Here is a 17857-nt window from a genome sequence, read left to right on the forward strand (position 1 = left end):
CTTTTTTCTTTTTGCTTATGTGGTGCTGAGGAATCGAACCCAGGGCCTCATGCATGCAAGGCAAGCGCTCTACCACTGAGCCACCTTCCCAGCCCCTATGATAATTATTTTTAAGTCAAACAATAGGAATAGACCTACCTCCTAGATTTATTTGCTTTGACTAAAACACTCAAACCACTAATAGCTATAACACACAAAGTCATCGCATAAGTCACTGTTAATTACAGTGTGTCTAGAAGTATATACAAAGGACAAACTTCTACCAAAATAAACTAAAATATCATAGACAGCTCAAATAACTTGTTAATTTCTTGAAAATCCATTAACATAACTATCATCAACTAATATTTTTAGTAATTGACTCTGAAATGATCTCTATAAGAAAAATGTACAGGCAAGACGTATCAGCTCCTTTTCATTTTACTTTATTGATTTTACTTTATTACTTATTTGTTTGTTTACTTGGGGATAGGACGGGAGCAAGAACTTTACCATAAAGCTATACCATGGGTCCAGTTCCTATTTTTAAAAAAAGAAAATCATGTAGAGATATAAAAATAAAAGAAAGCTTTTTCTTCTCCAAGAATGGATCTGCCTAGGCATGATGCTAAGCACTTATAACCCAGCACTCCAGAAGTGCAAGTTGAAGACCACTCAGGCAAAAATTAGCTAGAGACCCTCTCTGAAAAATAAGCTAAAACAATTTTAAAAGACTGAAGACACAGCACAAATGTTAAGAAACTTACTTAGCAGGCATCAAGCCCTGAATTCAAACCCTAGTACTGGAAAAAAAAATTAAGACATTCATTCTATCACTACTAGAGAGCTCCAATAGCTTCTCTATCTACCTTCCTTTAAAAAGCAAGTCACATAAACTCCCTCAAGAACATATCTTTAGGCATAGAAAGCACTTAATTTTTATAATTTTTATGGGTGAATGGGTAAGCCACTCAAGCACGGAGAAACACCTCTTACAGATGCTTCCACGATGTTTCTGCAAACACCCTTCCAACTGATGTCAGGGTTCTGACCCTAATTTTAAAACTCTGACATCAAACCTTGAATGAAGACAGAAAGAAAAACCTTGACCTTAGAAGATAACAATGATAACTGACATCTCCTCAGTTCATGGATGTTTATTTTATTACTTACAACATCTTTTAGCATCCAACAATCCCTGGCTAAGGACAGAACATTTCTCCCTCACCACAGCCTAACCTTGTGACAGAAAAGACAAAAGTGTGAAGTGTGAAGTGATAGAAACAAAGTTGAGGCAAGTCTGGAAAGAGTCATGTAAAGCTATTTTGTCACCAGGAATGACAAAAATGCTAAACAAATCTGATATTCAGAGCTTAATACCTGCTCTCAGTGGCAAATGCATAAGGCTACTTAATGCTCTATGAATTACTGGCCATGATAGGTGGAAGAAGTTTAGTGAAAATTTAGTATAATCCTAGCTTTCTGTTATCATTTAAGATTTCCAGAAAGGTATATTCTAGGGTTAGGTTTAGTTCCTAGAGGACTTTAAAGCTGCTATACCTTATTAACACATAGCTGGAACTAAGAGTCCTCCTGCCATTTTTAGTGCCAGTCCTGAAGCTTGATCGGGGCTAGGGCGCTGTCTCTGAGCTTATTTTTGTACAAGGATAGCGCTTTACCACTTGAGCCACAGTTCCACTTCCAGCATTTTTGGTAGTTTAATGAAGATACAGATTTTCCTGCCCACGTTAACTTCAAACTGTGATCCTCAGATCTCAGCCTCCTGAGTAATGCCTGGCTAATAAGAGTCCATTTTTTAAGTATAATGGGTAATAATTTGAAAGGATTACATGTAGAGACAACATGTAATGTATGAAGTTAAATGGATGTTTATAGAAGACTCAATTCCCTGGACCACATGGATTTGAGAGCTTAGAAAACAGAAGTCTTCCCCTATTGCCAAGAGTTATAAAATAAGAAACTCAACAAAGGACAAATGTTCTCAATAAGATACCCGCCCACCCCACCCCCACCCCCCAACCCCACTTCTTTCTCCTATGTCAGCAGTCATCTTTTTCCAAACAAGAAACAATAGACTTGAGAACTGAAGGCATGGCTTTAATGGTAGAGCACCTGCAATGAGCAAAATCAAACAAGTAATCAAGAGCTTGAGGGTCTAAGTACCAGCAAACACAAAAAATAATATGCATACATACAAGTCCTTCTTAATAACTATTTTCTTCTTCAGCTCCCATCTTTCCTTATTCTACTTTACAAGATCATCTCCTATAAAAATCTGAGCTTATATTTAAGATCTGAATTTCTCTTTGATTATATTCTTTCCAATCAGCTTTCCTCTTCTCCACTCCACCAAATCAGCTCACAAAGTCACTAATGTCTTCTCACAACCAAATCTAATAGTCATTTCTCATCTAAGCATTCTATCAGTAGCATTCTGATATAACTGACACATAATTCAACTGGATTCCTGGATCTCTATTTCTACAATCTTCTCTACTTCACTCCTCCCACATCAACCTCTAAACACTGGAATATAACACCTGAGTTTAATCCCAATATCTCTTTTCTTTACAACACTCCCCAAGTAATATCACCCAAGTTTATGACTTTAATATTTATGTTTTTGGGGAAGTCATGATATATATGACTTCCAAGTGTTATATCTGTATTCTAGACATCCTTCTAATTCAAATTTAATGTAGCAAACTACCACAAACAAAACCGGAGTCCTGATTTTGAGCTCTTGCCTCAATATTTATTGTTCATTTCGAGTTTCACACCAAAATCTCCATAACTATATTACTACTTTCTTTCTCACCTCACATTTCCAAATTCTGTTGACTCTACCTGCAAATTATACCATGAGTCCAGCTACTAGTTACCTCACCCCACTACACCACCACTACCATAACTGGGCTGAGCCTCCATTATCTCTAGGTGGGACAACTTGCTTCAGACCTTCTTCAGATGCAGTTTAACCTCATCCCAACAGACAACATGACACTTTCAACACTTTTCTCAGACTATGATCCTCATTTGTTTGAAATTCTCAAATGAGAACTGTAGCTCCTTTATGAAGTAACCTTACAAGGGAACAAGTCAGCAAAGACAAAAACAGGTAAGGAAGCAAAATATCTCAGGCAAGGAGAAGAACAAGTATGAAAGGACTGAAGTAGAAGTGTGCCTGTATGGTCAGGGAATAGCAGGAAGCAGTGTATTAATGAAGCAAATAAGCAAAAATATTGATTGAAATTCAACTTGGAACGTTCCTCCACATTATAGGCAATTTCTAATCCCCTGTCATATATGCAATACTCATTCATAAAATCATTTAACACTAAAGTGACTACTACAAGTACGTGGTATTTACAAAGTATGGTACACTAGTTAAGTGATTTAGGCAACATTAAAGCAGTCATTAAAAAAATATCATAGGAGCCACATGCCAGTGGCTTACTCCTGTGTTCCTACCTAATCTGGAAGCTGAGGTGTAAGGATCACAGTTCAAAGTCAACCTTGGCAGGAAAATCTATGAGATTCTTATCTTCAATTAACTACCAAAAAGCCAGAAGTAGAGCTGTGCCTCAAGTGGCAGAGTACTAATCTTGAGCAGAAAAAGCTCAGGGACTGTTCCCAGGCCCTGAGTTCAAGAACCAGGACTGGCACAAAAACAAAACAAAATAAACAAACAAAAAAAAAACACACATGTGATTCAAAGCATTTGGGGAGTATAGTTAAAGAGATGGTAATAGGGGCTGGGAAGGTGGCTCAGTGGTAGAGCGCTTGCCTTGCATGCTCGAGGCCCTGGGTTCGATTCCTCAGCACCACATAAGAAAAAAGAAAAAGAGCCGGAAATGACGCTGTGGCTCAAGTGGTAGAGTGCTAGCCTTGAGCTGAAGAGCTGAGGGACAGTGCCCAGGCCCAGAGTTCAGGCCCCACAGCCGGACCCAAAAAAAAAAAAAAAAAAGGGATGGTAATAAATCAAACTCAATTTATTTTTTCATTTGCAATTTATAAAATCAGACTATTTTCCAACAAACAGCCATTTCTACTTTCTAAACTGTTGATGTTTAGGTTAAAATAGTAATTTAAAAGCTTTTAGTTTATTAAAGTCTATGGTCCATGTGTCTATATATGTACACACATTTGTACACATATGTGAAAAATGAAATAAAAGATAGGATTTTTTTAATTGAAAGATCTTTTATACATATAAGGTAATAGGAAAAAGAATTACATATTTAGCACTTGAACTCATTTTAACAACTAGTTATTTTAGTTCACCCACTACTTTTTAGCTCTTTGCTCTGTTTTAGTTTTTGCGATATATTTTTATCCTATCACTTATTTTAGGCCAGACATTCTTTTAAAAACTCTCAGATGATCTCTATGTTGTCATTTCTCAAAAAAAACACTAATACAAATTTATGTTTGTTGGCAGCAAGCTAATTTATACAACTGAGTCCCAGTAAGAGAAATGCTGGTCCCAAGACCAATGTGTCTGTGTTTATCAGCAACCAGGTGATATATAAAATTAAAGTCATAAAAAAGAAACCGAAGATTATGAAGAATTTGTTCACTTCCTGATTTCCAACTCCCAAGCCTACTATATACGTTCTTTAAACATTTTCTTATTAAACATTAATTGTACAAATAGTTTATTATAACATTTAAAGTGTATAGAGTACTTCATGAATTTCATTTCATCTTGTAAAGAAACCATGAAAAACCATTACAGGCTCATGCCTGTAATCCTAGCTACTCAAGAGGCTGAGATCTGAGGCTCCTGGTTCAAAGCCAGCTTGGGCAAGAAAGTCCATGAGACCCTTACCCCCATAAGCCACTAGAAAACCAGAAGTGGTGCTGTGGCTCAAGTGGTAGAATGCTAGCTAGCCTTGAGCTGAAGAGCTGAGATACAGCACCCAGACCCAGAGTTCAAGCCCCATGACCAACAAAAAGAAAAAAGAAAAAGAAACATGAAAATCTTTTCTGTTCCATACCAATTTTAATATATGTGAAGCATATACTAAAGTGAGCAGGTGCTGACTTTATTTATACCTGAAAGAACAAAGGCCTTGTCTCTCTGGCACTGAAAATGCTGGGAACTAAGACTCAAGAATTTGGTTGCTAGCTCTGCAATAATTCTCTGTAGAACCTGGAAGCTAATCTTGCTCTATGAAATTGAATAAATTTCAGTTAAAAACATGTAAATTTTAAGTTACAAATATTATAAAAATGTGTAAGAAAAATGTCCTTGTTAAAAATGAGACAAGGCATTTTTGTGTGTCATTGTATTTAAAGTTCTAAGCAATTTAGGGTCACTTTGTTGTAACGTCAAAGATTGTTTCCACAGCAATCATTCCTATAAGCCAAAATGAGACATTTAGATGCAACCAAGTGAACAAAATAATGTGATTGTTTTTCAATCAATCCTTTCAATCAAATCTTTCCTTGAATAGATGTAGAAAATTACCTGACCTACGACTGAAAATGTCAGCCTTTCTTCCAATAACCTTAATGGCAATCTCCCCAGGATTAGCAATAAATATGTGTGCCCTTCCCCTTTCCAAACTAAAATATATTGGTAAGTAACTTCTACTGGCAACTTACTAGGCCTAGCTTCTCTTCTGTGTAGCAGCTGTGTCGCAGTTTTCTTCTAGACAGGTAGACATCTTGAGCTGAAAGAATTCTGAGCTCAGGATGTTCTGAGAAGTCATACTTGCTCGTATCAACAAGTAAGTTTTTGTCTGAAACTGACCATTACCACTCAGAAAAGCTGAAAGCTGGTAACTATTACTTTAGCTGGGTGACAATCTGGTAAGGGTGATTCTTCAAACTGACAGCCAGGAAGTCTAAATCTGGAGATTGTTCCTTGGCATACACACAAATATCCATAGCATGTTAAAAGAAAAGCCAAAGCCAATCTAATTAGAATGTAATACTGCACAAATGTTTTTCTAAAATGCAGTATTTAATTATCCCCCAAAGCACATTAAGTCAAAACAATTCGTAATATATGTTACTATTTGTATTAAAAGGAGGAACAATATATATTTGTATTTGCTAGTATATGATAAAGAAATTGAAAAACTTCAGTAGATGATACCTATATTATACCTTACTTGGAGTGAAAGAAGAAAAGGAAAGTGGTATACTTCAAATGGATTCAGTAAATGATAGAAAGAAGATTGAGCAATATGAATATATTACCCAGTCAAAAAATTAAGGAATATTGAATTAATTCATTTGAAAATTAAAATTGAAAGTACATACAATAAAATGCTCCTAACTCATATTCACTCATTCATTCAACCAGTATTTACTAAGTATATAGACTTAGTAAATACTTTAGACTTAATAAATACTTAAGTATTTAGTATATAGTATATATATAGGTATACTAAGTATATAGTATATGTTAAGTATATAGTATATATTAAGTATATAATATATAAATACATACTATATATTTAGTATATACTAAGAATATACTATGTCAAGAACTCAGTTAAATAATGGAAACAACATAGCTTAACATTAAAGGTGATTCTGACTAAAAACACAATTCAATAAAATATGGCAAGTATTCTGACAGAGGTGTATCCAGGACATTCTAGGAATAATTTTGTTAGGACTATAGGTTTCAAGTGACAGAATGACAATACTACTTTTAGCAGATAAAATATAAATTCAATTCAAACTAACTTAAACTAATAGAAGATAATTTATTAAAAGGAGATGAGGAGCCAAGTGCTAATGATTCCTGCCTGTAATCTTAGCTACTCAGGAGACTGAGACCTGAGGATCACAGTTCAAAGCCAGACAGGGTAGGAAAATCTATGAGATTCTTAGCTTCAATTAAATGCCAAAAAGAAAGTAGAGCTATGGCTCAAGTGGTAGCCATGAGAACAAAAGCTCTGGGACAGTGCCTTGACCCTGAGTTCAAGCCGCAGGACTGGCACAGGAAAAAAAAAAAAAGATGAGGCATCTAATGGACCCTACTGACATAAATGCAAACTAGCCTCAGTTCCAAGAACTCCAAGACCCTCAGTTTTTCTTTATCTCTAATCTCCACTGACTCTGTGCCACATTTCATTGTCTTACTATTTTCCAGTTTGGCATTCATTTGACTAGATACGAGAAAGAAAGAAAGAAGTTCCACATTTACATGTTACTTATAAAGGGACCAGTTGCTCATAAAAAGACAAATTTCACTCTCTCAATACTAACTCCAAATTCCCAGAGACAAATTCTATTTATTAGGCTTTGTACCTCCCTGGTCTAATCAAATATTATTCCCATAGTTCTTTGCAATAAGTTAATGGTACTAGAAATTCATTGAAAATAAGTGAAAAAGAAGAAACTATTTTTTGAAGAGGAAACAGAATGAGTCATTTGTATACTTGCAAAAGCAATACACTTCAAATATAGGAGCCTCATCTTTGACTTAATATATAGAAAGAAATCTAAAAAATCCGGCTCAGCTGGTCCTTTGATATTCTTTGTCAATTCCATTTGAGTTGAGAATATTGAACCAGGAGTAAAAATGGCATATAAATAAATAGTCATGGGGAAATGAGGCCAAGCATAAAGATATTAGAATAAGCAATGTCACAAACACAAGCAGGGTGCACAGTTCTAGTCTTTCCTCCTGTAAGAGAAGACAAAGGAAGTACAAAGGATTTCCATCATGTTTCCTATTCTTCCATAAACGCAGCCTTTTCCACTTGAACATCCTGCTCCTGAACAAACTTGAACTTTCTGTTATTATTTCTATTATTTAATTATAAAGCTCCTTTCACATATCGGCAAGATTGAGGAAGTTGTCGTCTTCACCTTTAATGTCTTCAGATTTAATTTAGGTACACACTATTACTTTTTTTGGCCAGTCCTGGGGATTGAACTCATGTCCTGGGCAGTGACACTGAGTTTCTTTTGATCAAGTCTAGCTAGCACTCTACTACTTGTGCTATAGCGCCACTTCCAGCTTTTTCTGAGTAGTTTATTGGAGAAGAGTCTCATGGACTTTTCTGCCCAAGCTAGTTTATAACTCTGATCCTCAGATCTCAGCCTCCTGAGTAGCTCAGATTACAGACATAAATAAGCCACAGGCAGCCGGCTCACTACTTTTATGAAAAATTTATAAAAAGTCCAAGACAAAACCTGCTGTGAAAAGATCCCAAGTACTCCTACAAATTCCAAACAAAAACCAGGAAAAAAATTTCACAAGTTCATTTATTTTAAATAATATTCAACTCCTAATAATTCCATGTAGTTAAAAACAAAACCAAACAAGTCTGTTCAACTCCTAGAGTGTGTTTATTGTCTACCACACTATGCCCTTCCCAAAGGTATATATGTGTACACACATACACACACCCCATACACACCAGCCAAATGACATTGTGGCATAGCTTGAAACTGCATAAACCAAAGGGGGATTATGAGGGAGGAGACTCGCCTGCCCCGCTACAAGTGGCTCATTCGCACAAGAGCACCAGCAACATTACAGCCCACAAGGAAAGCCCTACACCCTCATAATGTCCAGGTATCTTGATCCTTTCCCTGGTACCCATGCTTCCTCTCCCTCTATACTACAGAAAAATAATGCAAAGTACAAATGTGAGGCACATATATAAGTTAACATTTTCTAATATTCACATTTAAAATGGGTTATATTTTACATTAGTAAATAAAGTTACATTTTAAAAGGGTGAAATAAAGGTTAATAAGTATTCCAATATATCTGTAATAGTAATACTTCTACATGAAATCAACATGAAAATTACCTAGGTTTTTTCACACTTCTTCTTCAAAGCCCAGTATATATACCAAAGTATAAATTTTAGAAGTGCTTACATGTCAACATGAACTAATTACATTTCAAGTGCTCAATATTCACAGGTATGGCCAAGAGCTTCTGTAGTAAACAGCACAGTTCCAGATTATTTCTCCATTAATATTCATTCTCACTCTCAAGTAGACACTCATTCTCACAGAGACTTGAAGATATAAATGAGCTACCAAATGCTGTAAACCTGAAGCATTCCTGACAGGTAGACTGACCGATATCGTCAGTTAGTAGGAATGATTGTGGGATCCCACTGACTCCTCCAGCTAATCAGTTTATCTTCTTCTTCCTCCAACTATGCACTGCCTAACTCTACTGGCCTTGTTTCTATTTCCCTGCTGAACTCTGATATGTGATCTTCCACCCTTAAAAGTCCATCCAAACTAGTCCTAGAAGAATAAGCAACACATTCTTTCTTAAAAAGTAACTCAGAGCTGGTGCTGGTAGCTCATGCCTGTAATCCTAGCTACTCAGGAGGCTGAGATCTGAGGTTCCTGGTTCAAAGCCAGCCCAGGCAGGAAAAGTCTGTGAGACTCTTATCTCCAATAAACCACTAGAAAGCCAGAAGTGGCACTGTGGCTCAAGCAGTAGAGTGCTCGCCTTGAGCTGAAAAGCTCAAGGACAGCGCCCAAGCCCAGAGTTCAAGCCCCACGACCGACCAAAAAAAAAACAAAACAATAACTCAGTTTTACTTTGCCTCTGTGCTTTATCTACATCTTGGTCATAACAACAACTACTGGCACACATAAATTAAATTCATAGGTAACAATATTTTGAAAATAACATAGGAATAACCACTGAACTGTCATATGTTGAATACCAAGTATAATTTACTTCAAGCATAAAAGAATGACCATAATGATAATAATAACAATACTTTGTTTCCAAACAAACATACTTCACTGTTTGCTTCCAATACACCAAGAATCTAATTTAATTTTCATCTAATTTAATCTTCATGTCTAGGTTGGGGGAAAAAATGTGGCTCTTCTCTCTCTCTATGAAAGTGCCACATGGAAAATCTATAGCCACACAAAAAGAATTAGAACCCAAAGCTTCTGTCTCCCAGTATACTCTTCCTCTCCAACACATCTCCAAATGGCATCTAGACTAGGAGCCTACACTCCACCACTGTTCAGACTTTCCCTTTCATACATAGTATCAGAGGCATAAGATACTACTCAAAGAAAATTATCATGAAAAAGCTTCCTTCCTCTCTGCAGAGTATATTTATATGTTACCAGAGCTTAATGTATAAGCTGCAGATTGTTAAAACATTGCTAGGAATTGCATCAGATATAACAAAAATGTAAATACTTTACCTTCCATTGTATAGGAATAAATCATTATGACGAAACTATTATCCACAAGGTTAAGGGTGGAGTTCAGTAGTACAATACTTGTCTACTATTCACAAGACCTGGGTTCATCCCCAACATAGGAGGGGAAAAAATATTCAAGAGAATCTCCTGCTTACAAAACTTTTCTCTCACAGATTACCCATTAAAGATGTAAGATATAGGGGTTTAAAATATATCAAAACTTGTATTTCACATCAGGAAAACTAAATTTGGGGTTAAAATAGTTATATAAACCAGGCATATAAGCTAGGTATATAAACCATCCAAGTTCTAGGAACCAAAACAAAGGAAAATAAAAATTTGAACCCTTGTTTAGTATGTTTTGTTATACTTAACAAATATGGTTGTTCAGTTATGATAATGAGGCAATATATGTATATGTGTATTAATGACAAAATATAAATATGATGGTAGCTTTACCTACAAAGGAAATGTACAATATATTTTCATTGTGAGTTGTCCAAACAGATAACAGTTGCTTAGATTATTTTATCAGCTTTAAAATTCTGATTTGAAAAATAATGTCAGGAAGGGATAGCCAAGGGAGATCTTTGCATTGAGGAAATTATGCATGACAAACTGAAACAGAACTACATAAATATATCATACTACTGTCAATTTCCTAATTTCCATCTCTCTCTATTTACATAAACTATAACCACCAGGGAAAACTGGGTGAGAGTTACATAGTATCTATACTACTTCACTGATTTTGTAGATCTATAATTCTTTCAAAATAAAGAGACTTTACAAAATTTAAAATGGACCTTTAGTAAAAACATCTTTAATCCAGATGTTAATGGCTCACATCTGTAATCATAGCTACTCAGGAGGCTAAGATCTGAGGATCAGGGTTCATGGCCAGTCCAGGCAGGAAAGTCTGTGAGGGTCTTATTTCCAATTAATCACCAAAAAGCTGAAAGTGGAGCTGTGGCTCAAGTGGTACAGCACTACCCTTGAATGAAAAAGCTGAGGGGCAGAACTCAAAAACAGAGAGAGAGAGAAAGAGAGAGAGAGACAGAGACAGAGACAGACAGACAGAGACAGAGACTGAGACAGACAGAGAGAAACAGAAGAGAGAGAGAGAGAGAGAGGGTATGAGCATACAGATATACTGAATATAAAGCTTGCATCCCACTGTCTCACATGTTTTTAACCTGTTTAGTAAAACATAGTGTTTCCTAAAAATTATAAAATCAGCACAGATAAGGAATACATTATCAAAGGAGATGGGCAAGGAATAAGGAGAGATTATTTCATAAAAAAAGACAAAAGCATACCTTGCCCATGTAATTGTAACTTCTCTGTATGGTATTTTCACAATAAAAAAAAGACAAAAGCAAAGAATTAAACAACAGAACAGAATATTTTAATACTCTATCAAATGTGCACTTGCCAAAACCCTCCAACTAGGAGTTTTTAAAAGAAAACAGTGATTTTGTGAAGCGTGAGAACATTATTTCAAGTTAGCAGGTTAGTCAGAAGGCTGACAAGCATTAAAAATTTACATGGATTTCAATTTTTTCATGTATCACCCAAGAGTATGAGGAAGCAAGATCTCAGGTTTGAAGGAGCTCATACTATTGGAGTACAGAGGGAAGGTTAAGAACATAAACTTGCGTGGTAAAAGAAAGATTCAATGATAAACACAGAGAAGACTATCTTCTGTAATGAAAACGGAATCATGTAGCCAGGCACTGTGTAATCCTAGGTACTCAGGAGGCTAAGATTTGAGAATCCCAGTTTGAAGCCAAGCAGAGCAGAAAAGTCCCTGTGAGACTCTTATCTCCACTTAACCATTCAAAAACCATAAGTGGAACTGTGGCTCAAAGTGGCAGAGACCAAAGTGGCAGACCGTATGATTGTCTGGACTGTGAGCCTCCTATTTATGCCTCCTAAATAGCTGAAATGACAGGAGCACACCACCAGACCTAGCTTTTTATTGATGAGATAGAGATCTCAACAGCTTTTTGCCTGGGTTTCCTCAAACCACAATCCTTTCAATTTATCTCTCAAGTAGCTGACAGTACTGTGGTAATATTTTTATAGAAGCAATAGTAAACTAATACAGATCTGAATTTAAAACATCTTGGCTCAAAATCAAACTCCTTTCTTTCTGCTCAAAAGCCCAGCATTGCTATTTTATTTTTTGTACAAATATGGATTTGTACAAGTCTTCTCACCTTGATTCTAACATTCTCATGAGTAGACATTTCAAAAAATGTACCCTAGTTCTACAATGGTTTAGCCCTATATTAAATTGCATATTGTCAGTGTCTGTAGTGTCGTATTCCAACACACAAAAGTAATTTTAAATATTGACATTGTAATTTTGCACTGCTGTCTTTTCAAGCTCTATGTAATCAGAAAAAATTGAAATACATTCCTTACATTACTTCATTCAGGCCCTGAATAAAACAGTGCACAGAACAGGGTCAAAGGAAAAACTCAGTGACATTTCAGAACACACCTAAGGGCTAACAAGCATTAAAGCCCATCATGTAAATGAAGTTCTTCCAAAAATTCAAACTTAGAAATGAGAATACAATTAGTGTCATACTCAGAGACAGTGATCAAAAGCTTACTGAAAAGAAGATAAGCTAAGTCTATGAAATTCACTTTATCTAAGAATAAATTTGTCAAGATTGTTTCCTGGTTATCCCGTTTTTCCAACTGACCAATGCACTTTCCTACTTAAAGTCTGAAACTCATCTAATTTAAAGACCTGAGTATAATTTCTTTTTAAAATCTCCAGAATGCTTTTATTTACTGAAGTCTTCTAGGATATTTCTTCTTCTCTGTATCTCTGAGAGTACCCTTGCCAGTTTTCTCCAAGAGCCTCCAGAAGGCTCACAACTCTGCCAACATCTTGACTTTAACCCAGGGAGACCTATTTTGCACTGCTGACCTTCAGAACTGTACCATAACAAATCTGGGTTGTCTTAAGTTACCAATACTGTGGTAATTTTTTTATAGAAGCAAGAGTAAACTAATACAGATCTGATTTTAAAACATCTTGGCTCAAAATCAAACACCTTTCTTTCTGCTATAGTCCTTTGCTTACCATTTAGATTGACAAGCTGTGTTTTGTGTATTATTGAACCCTCGTGGTAAACTCTAATCTGTCCACCCTTCAAGACTCCTCTTTATATCTTGTTTCATCTATTTCCTGATTCTAACTCAAGCGCCTATACCTTGACTTCTAAAGTTATAGTTCTCATTTATGAGGCCCTCCCATAGATCTAGTCTGCTGTAAATTTAAGATCTAACTTCACCTATTCTAAGAATCTCAGTTTCTTTACTTCTCTTGAATATATAACCATTTCTCTAATGCTTATAAATCACTTAATACCAACTCAAAACAAACTGGAGTAAGCATATATGTAGTAGGTTTTGTAAATTAAGGAATGAAAATCAGTAATATTAAACAGAAAGGTTTGTTTTAATACCATAAATACAAAACCCTCTAAATGACTTGAAGCTTCTTCTATAACTAGATGAACTACAACTCACTTATTAGCCAAAGCACAAAGTGAAATGTTAAAAATGCTTAGATATCAAAAACGTTGTAAAACTAGATTCTACTTAAATTAGGCCTTGATATTAAAATGGGAATTAGGTATAGAGGCAATTCTCAAGAACTATAATTGAACATGGATTACTATATTCTAGTGAACCTACTAACATTAAAGAGGTCATTCACTCACCAAAAAGAAGTCATGCAAAGTTAACCTGATACTCTTTTCAGAGAGGACAATGAAGCTGATGCTCATAAGGAGTCTGGACACAAAGATAAACTAAATTCAACAGAGCTTTCTTTATTAGCTATGTGAATACATTAAAGTTTCAAAAGAAAAGTCAATAGTTTAATTGAAAAATCAATAACCTTGAATTATGCATTATTGGTGGAAATGTAAAAAGGTACAGATAGGTTGGGTGCAGGTGGCTCATGCCTGTAATCCTAGCTACTCGGGAGGCTGAGATCTAAAGATCATGGTTCAACGCCAGTCCGGGCAGGAAAGTCCATGAGACTCTCCAATTAACCACCAAAAAACTGGAAGTGGCACTGTGGCTCAAGTGGTAGAAAATTAGCCTTGAGCTGAATAGCTGAACAGCACCCAGGCCCAGAGTTCAAGCCCCAGGACCAATAAAAAAAAAAAATAGAATCATCATATGATCTAGCCATCCCACTTTTACACACATGAACACACAGAGTAATTCAGAGCAAGATCACAAAGAGATATCTGTACATATATATTCTTCCGTGCATTATTCACAATAGCCAACACAGAAGTCCACTGAGAGATGAATATAGAAGTAAAAAGTGTGTGTGTGTGTTATAGAATACTATGTAGTCTTAAGAAAAAAAGGAAATTCTGTCACCTGCTACAGCATAAAAGAACCATGAAAACATTATACTAAGTAACTAAGCTTATCACAATATGACCAATACTGTTAAGTATCTAAAGGAGTCAAAATCACAGAAATAGAAGGTGGAAAGGTGGTTGCCAAGAGCTAAGAGAAATATGAACTGTGATTAATAGGCATATAACTTCAGTTTTACAAGATTAAAAAGTTCTAGGAATTGACTATAAAACAGTGTTATACTAAAAACTACTTAACTATACACTTAAAATAGTAAAGATGGCAAATTTTTTGCTATGTATTTTACTTTTTATATTGTGGTATATAACAAAAATAAATTTTAGTCATCTCAATTCAAAGATACTGATAAAGTACCAATCTTAGAAATAGCATCCCTCAATAAAAAGCTGAAGGTTAAAAGGGAGAACATATTTAACCTGGAAAAGAAAGAAGTGAAACCTAAAAGAATTAACAAGAAAATTCTTAAAATTATTATATGCTTAGCTGGGGTTAGTTAGTTCATTTGTTCATTCGTCCATTCAGTGAATGTTTATGGAACATAAGCATGTAGAAAACACGCTTCCAGGTTATTTGGATTAGATAAATAAACAAAACAAAATCTACTCTTGTTAAATGTACATCCCAATAGAGAAAAACAAAATAATAATAACAACAACAACAACAGATATGTGAGATTAGCATCCCCTAAGTGGGCCAATTTTCTCTGGGACTCATACTCTTACATAATTCATCCTCCTTTGTGAATAAGCTGGACCTAAAAAATGGAATATAGCCAAAATAATGAAGTGGCACTTCTGGACATTAGGTTTCTGTGTTTTCTGTCTTGTTCACATATTCTCTCAATCTCTTCTGCTCACTTGCTTTGGTGAAGGTAGCTGTCACCTTTTAAGCTGCCCTTTGGAGAGGCAAGGAACTGAAGGCAGCTTCCAGACAACAACTAACACTGAACTGAAGCCCTCAGTCTACCAACCCACAAGGAACCAGACCATGCTAACAACATGACTAGATTTATAAGACTCCACTTCCTGTGGAACCTTTAGGTGATGTAGCCCTGGCCAACATCTTAGTGCCACCTAACAGAGACCCTGAGGCTAGACGATCTACCTAGATTCATTCCTGACAAACTAAAACTATGGTAGTAAACACTATTCTTTTTAGTCACCAAGTATTTCAATTATTATTCTACATAGCAACACATAACTAATATGTTAGAAAGAGGTGCTCAAAGAAAAAGCAAGGTAAACACTGGGGATAGAAATACAGAAGTAACTTCCAATTTTAAGAACTGATATTGTAAAGGCTTGCACATGAACATTAAAAGTAGCACAAGTAATAAAGGTCACAAATTGGAAACAATGTCCTATTTGTCAAGTAGTGAAAAGATAAACAAAATATGGTATATCTATCCAATGAAATACTATTCAGCAATAAAAAAAATACTGGCACATGGGATAACATGAATAGATTCAAACACAGTATGCTGAGAGAAAACTAGACACAAAACACCAAATATTGTATGATTCCAATACATAGAAATCAATATAGACAGAAAGTGACTCAGAGGTTTCCTGGGGTTGTAAATAGGAACAGAATTAACTCTAAATGAGCATGAAACCGTTCTAAATTAGATCATAATAGTGGTTGTTCAAGTTAGAAAATTAACCATCTTTGAATTGTGGGAAGGTGGCTCAGTGATAGAGCGCTTGCCTTGCATGCCTGAGGCCCTTGGTTCGATTCCTCAGCACCACATAAACAAAAAGAAAAAAGCTGGAAGTGGTGCTGTGGCTCAAGTGGTAGAACGCTAGCCTTGAGCTGAAGAGCTAAGGGACAGCACCCAGAGTTCAGGCCCCATGACCGGACCCAAAAAAAAAAAAAAAAAAGACTGGAGGAGCCGGGTGCTGGAGGCTCACACCTGTAATCCTAGCTACTCAGGAGGCTGAGATCTGAGGATCACAGTTCAAAGCCAGCCTGGGCAGGAAACTCTGTGACACTCTTATCTCCAATAAACCACTAGAAAACCAGAAATGGTACTGTGGCTCAAGTGATAGAGCACTTGCCTTGCACTGAAGAGTACAATGTCCCTGCACCCTGCTCCCAGGCTCAGAGTTCAAGCCCCATGACTGACACCAAAAAAAAATAAATAAAAAGATTGGAGGAGTTAACTGAGCATCACTGAAAACCAAAATTTGAAAAAGAGTAAGCTATGAGAATAACTAGGGGAAATCTACCAGACAACAAAAGCGCATGCAAAGACCTTTGAAAAGAAACATACCCGATGCACCCATAGCCTAGCAAGGTGCCAGGTGTGGCTGCAGCTGAATATAAGAGGAAGGCATATGAAGTAATCAAAGCAGAGATGGGTACAGACTGCTGCTGCTGTAATCACACAGGCCCTTTTACTGGAAAAACCCTAGCTTTTACCATGAAAGAATAAAGAAGCTGGGCATGAGTGACTATAATCCTAGCTGCTCAGAAGGCTGAGATCTGGAGGGCAGCAAAAGTTTAAAGCCAACCTGGGCAGAAAAGTCCATGAGATTTTTGTCTCTAAAACAACCAGCAAAAAGTCAAGCTGTAATGTGGCTCAAATGGTAAGGCACCATTTAACCAAAAAAGATGAACAAGTGCAAGGTCCTAAGTTCAAGCCCCAGTGATGCAAAAAAAAAAAAAATCTAGTATTTTATTACAGATGAAGTGGCTTTTCCCCATTCTCATAACACCTTACCCAGTTGTTCTTCTTCCCAGCATAAATTTCCATGTTCTCTCCATACTGAGGCTCTTCCAGTAGTGTTTGGTACTCAAACATGAGGCGTGAGCTCTCACGAAGGCGGCTGCATTGGAACTGGTGATACTGTTGCACAAGTTCCTTTACCACAAGCAATAGGCACTCTGGATTTGCAGGGTTCCAGGAGGCGAGGTTCTGCAGATAAATAAGGACTAGTGAGAAATGATTTTCATGAAAATCCTGAGTCATATTCACATACCCATACAAAAGAATGATAAAAGTCTATGAGCAACAGACTACTGCTGATCAACAATGAGCTCAAAAGACTAAGTTAAAAAGGTTTTGTGATCTTGGTGATTCTTCCTTCTAATATCTAAAATTCCTGCCAAAAAAAAAAAAAAACAACAACAGAGGAGTTCCATCATGAACAGGCAGAGTAGTAACAAAACAAGAAACCTAAGATCTAAGAAGACCATTATTTAGCCCTGGAAGATTGAATTTCTTCTTTATACTTCTATACTTTTACCTTTCATTTCA

The 17857-nt window shown here is 36.1% G+C and overlaps 1 protein-coding gene across 1 annotated transcript in view; it reads right to left on the reverse strand.

Annotated features, from left to right (window-relative positions):
• Bre (brain and reproductive organ-expressed (TNFRSF1A modulator)) overlaps positions 1 to 17857 on the reverse strand; it is a 405798-nt gene that overhangs the window by 265887 nt on the left and 122054 nt on the right. The window contains exon 5 of the mRNA XM_013013787.1: positions 17321 to 17515. Coding sequence (XP_012869241.1) covers positions 17321 to 17515 — 195 coding nt within the window. The remainder of the gene's footprint in view (positions 1 to 17320; positions 17516 to 17857) is intronic.

Source organism: Dipodomys ordii, unplaced genomic scaffold (genome assembly GCF_000151885.1).
Source record: "Dipodomys ordii isolate 6190 unplaced genomic scaffold, Dord_2.0 Scaffold20, whole genome shotgun sequence".
NCBI lineage: Eukaryota > Metazoa > Chordata > Mammalia > Rodentia > Heteromyidae > Dipodomys > Dipodomys ordii.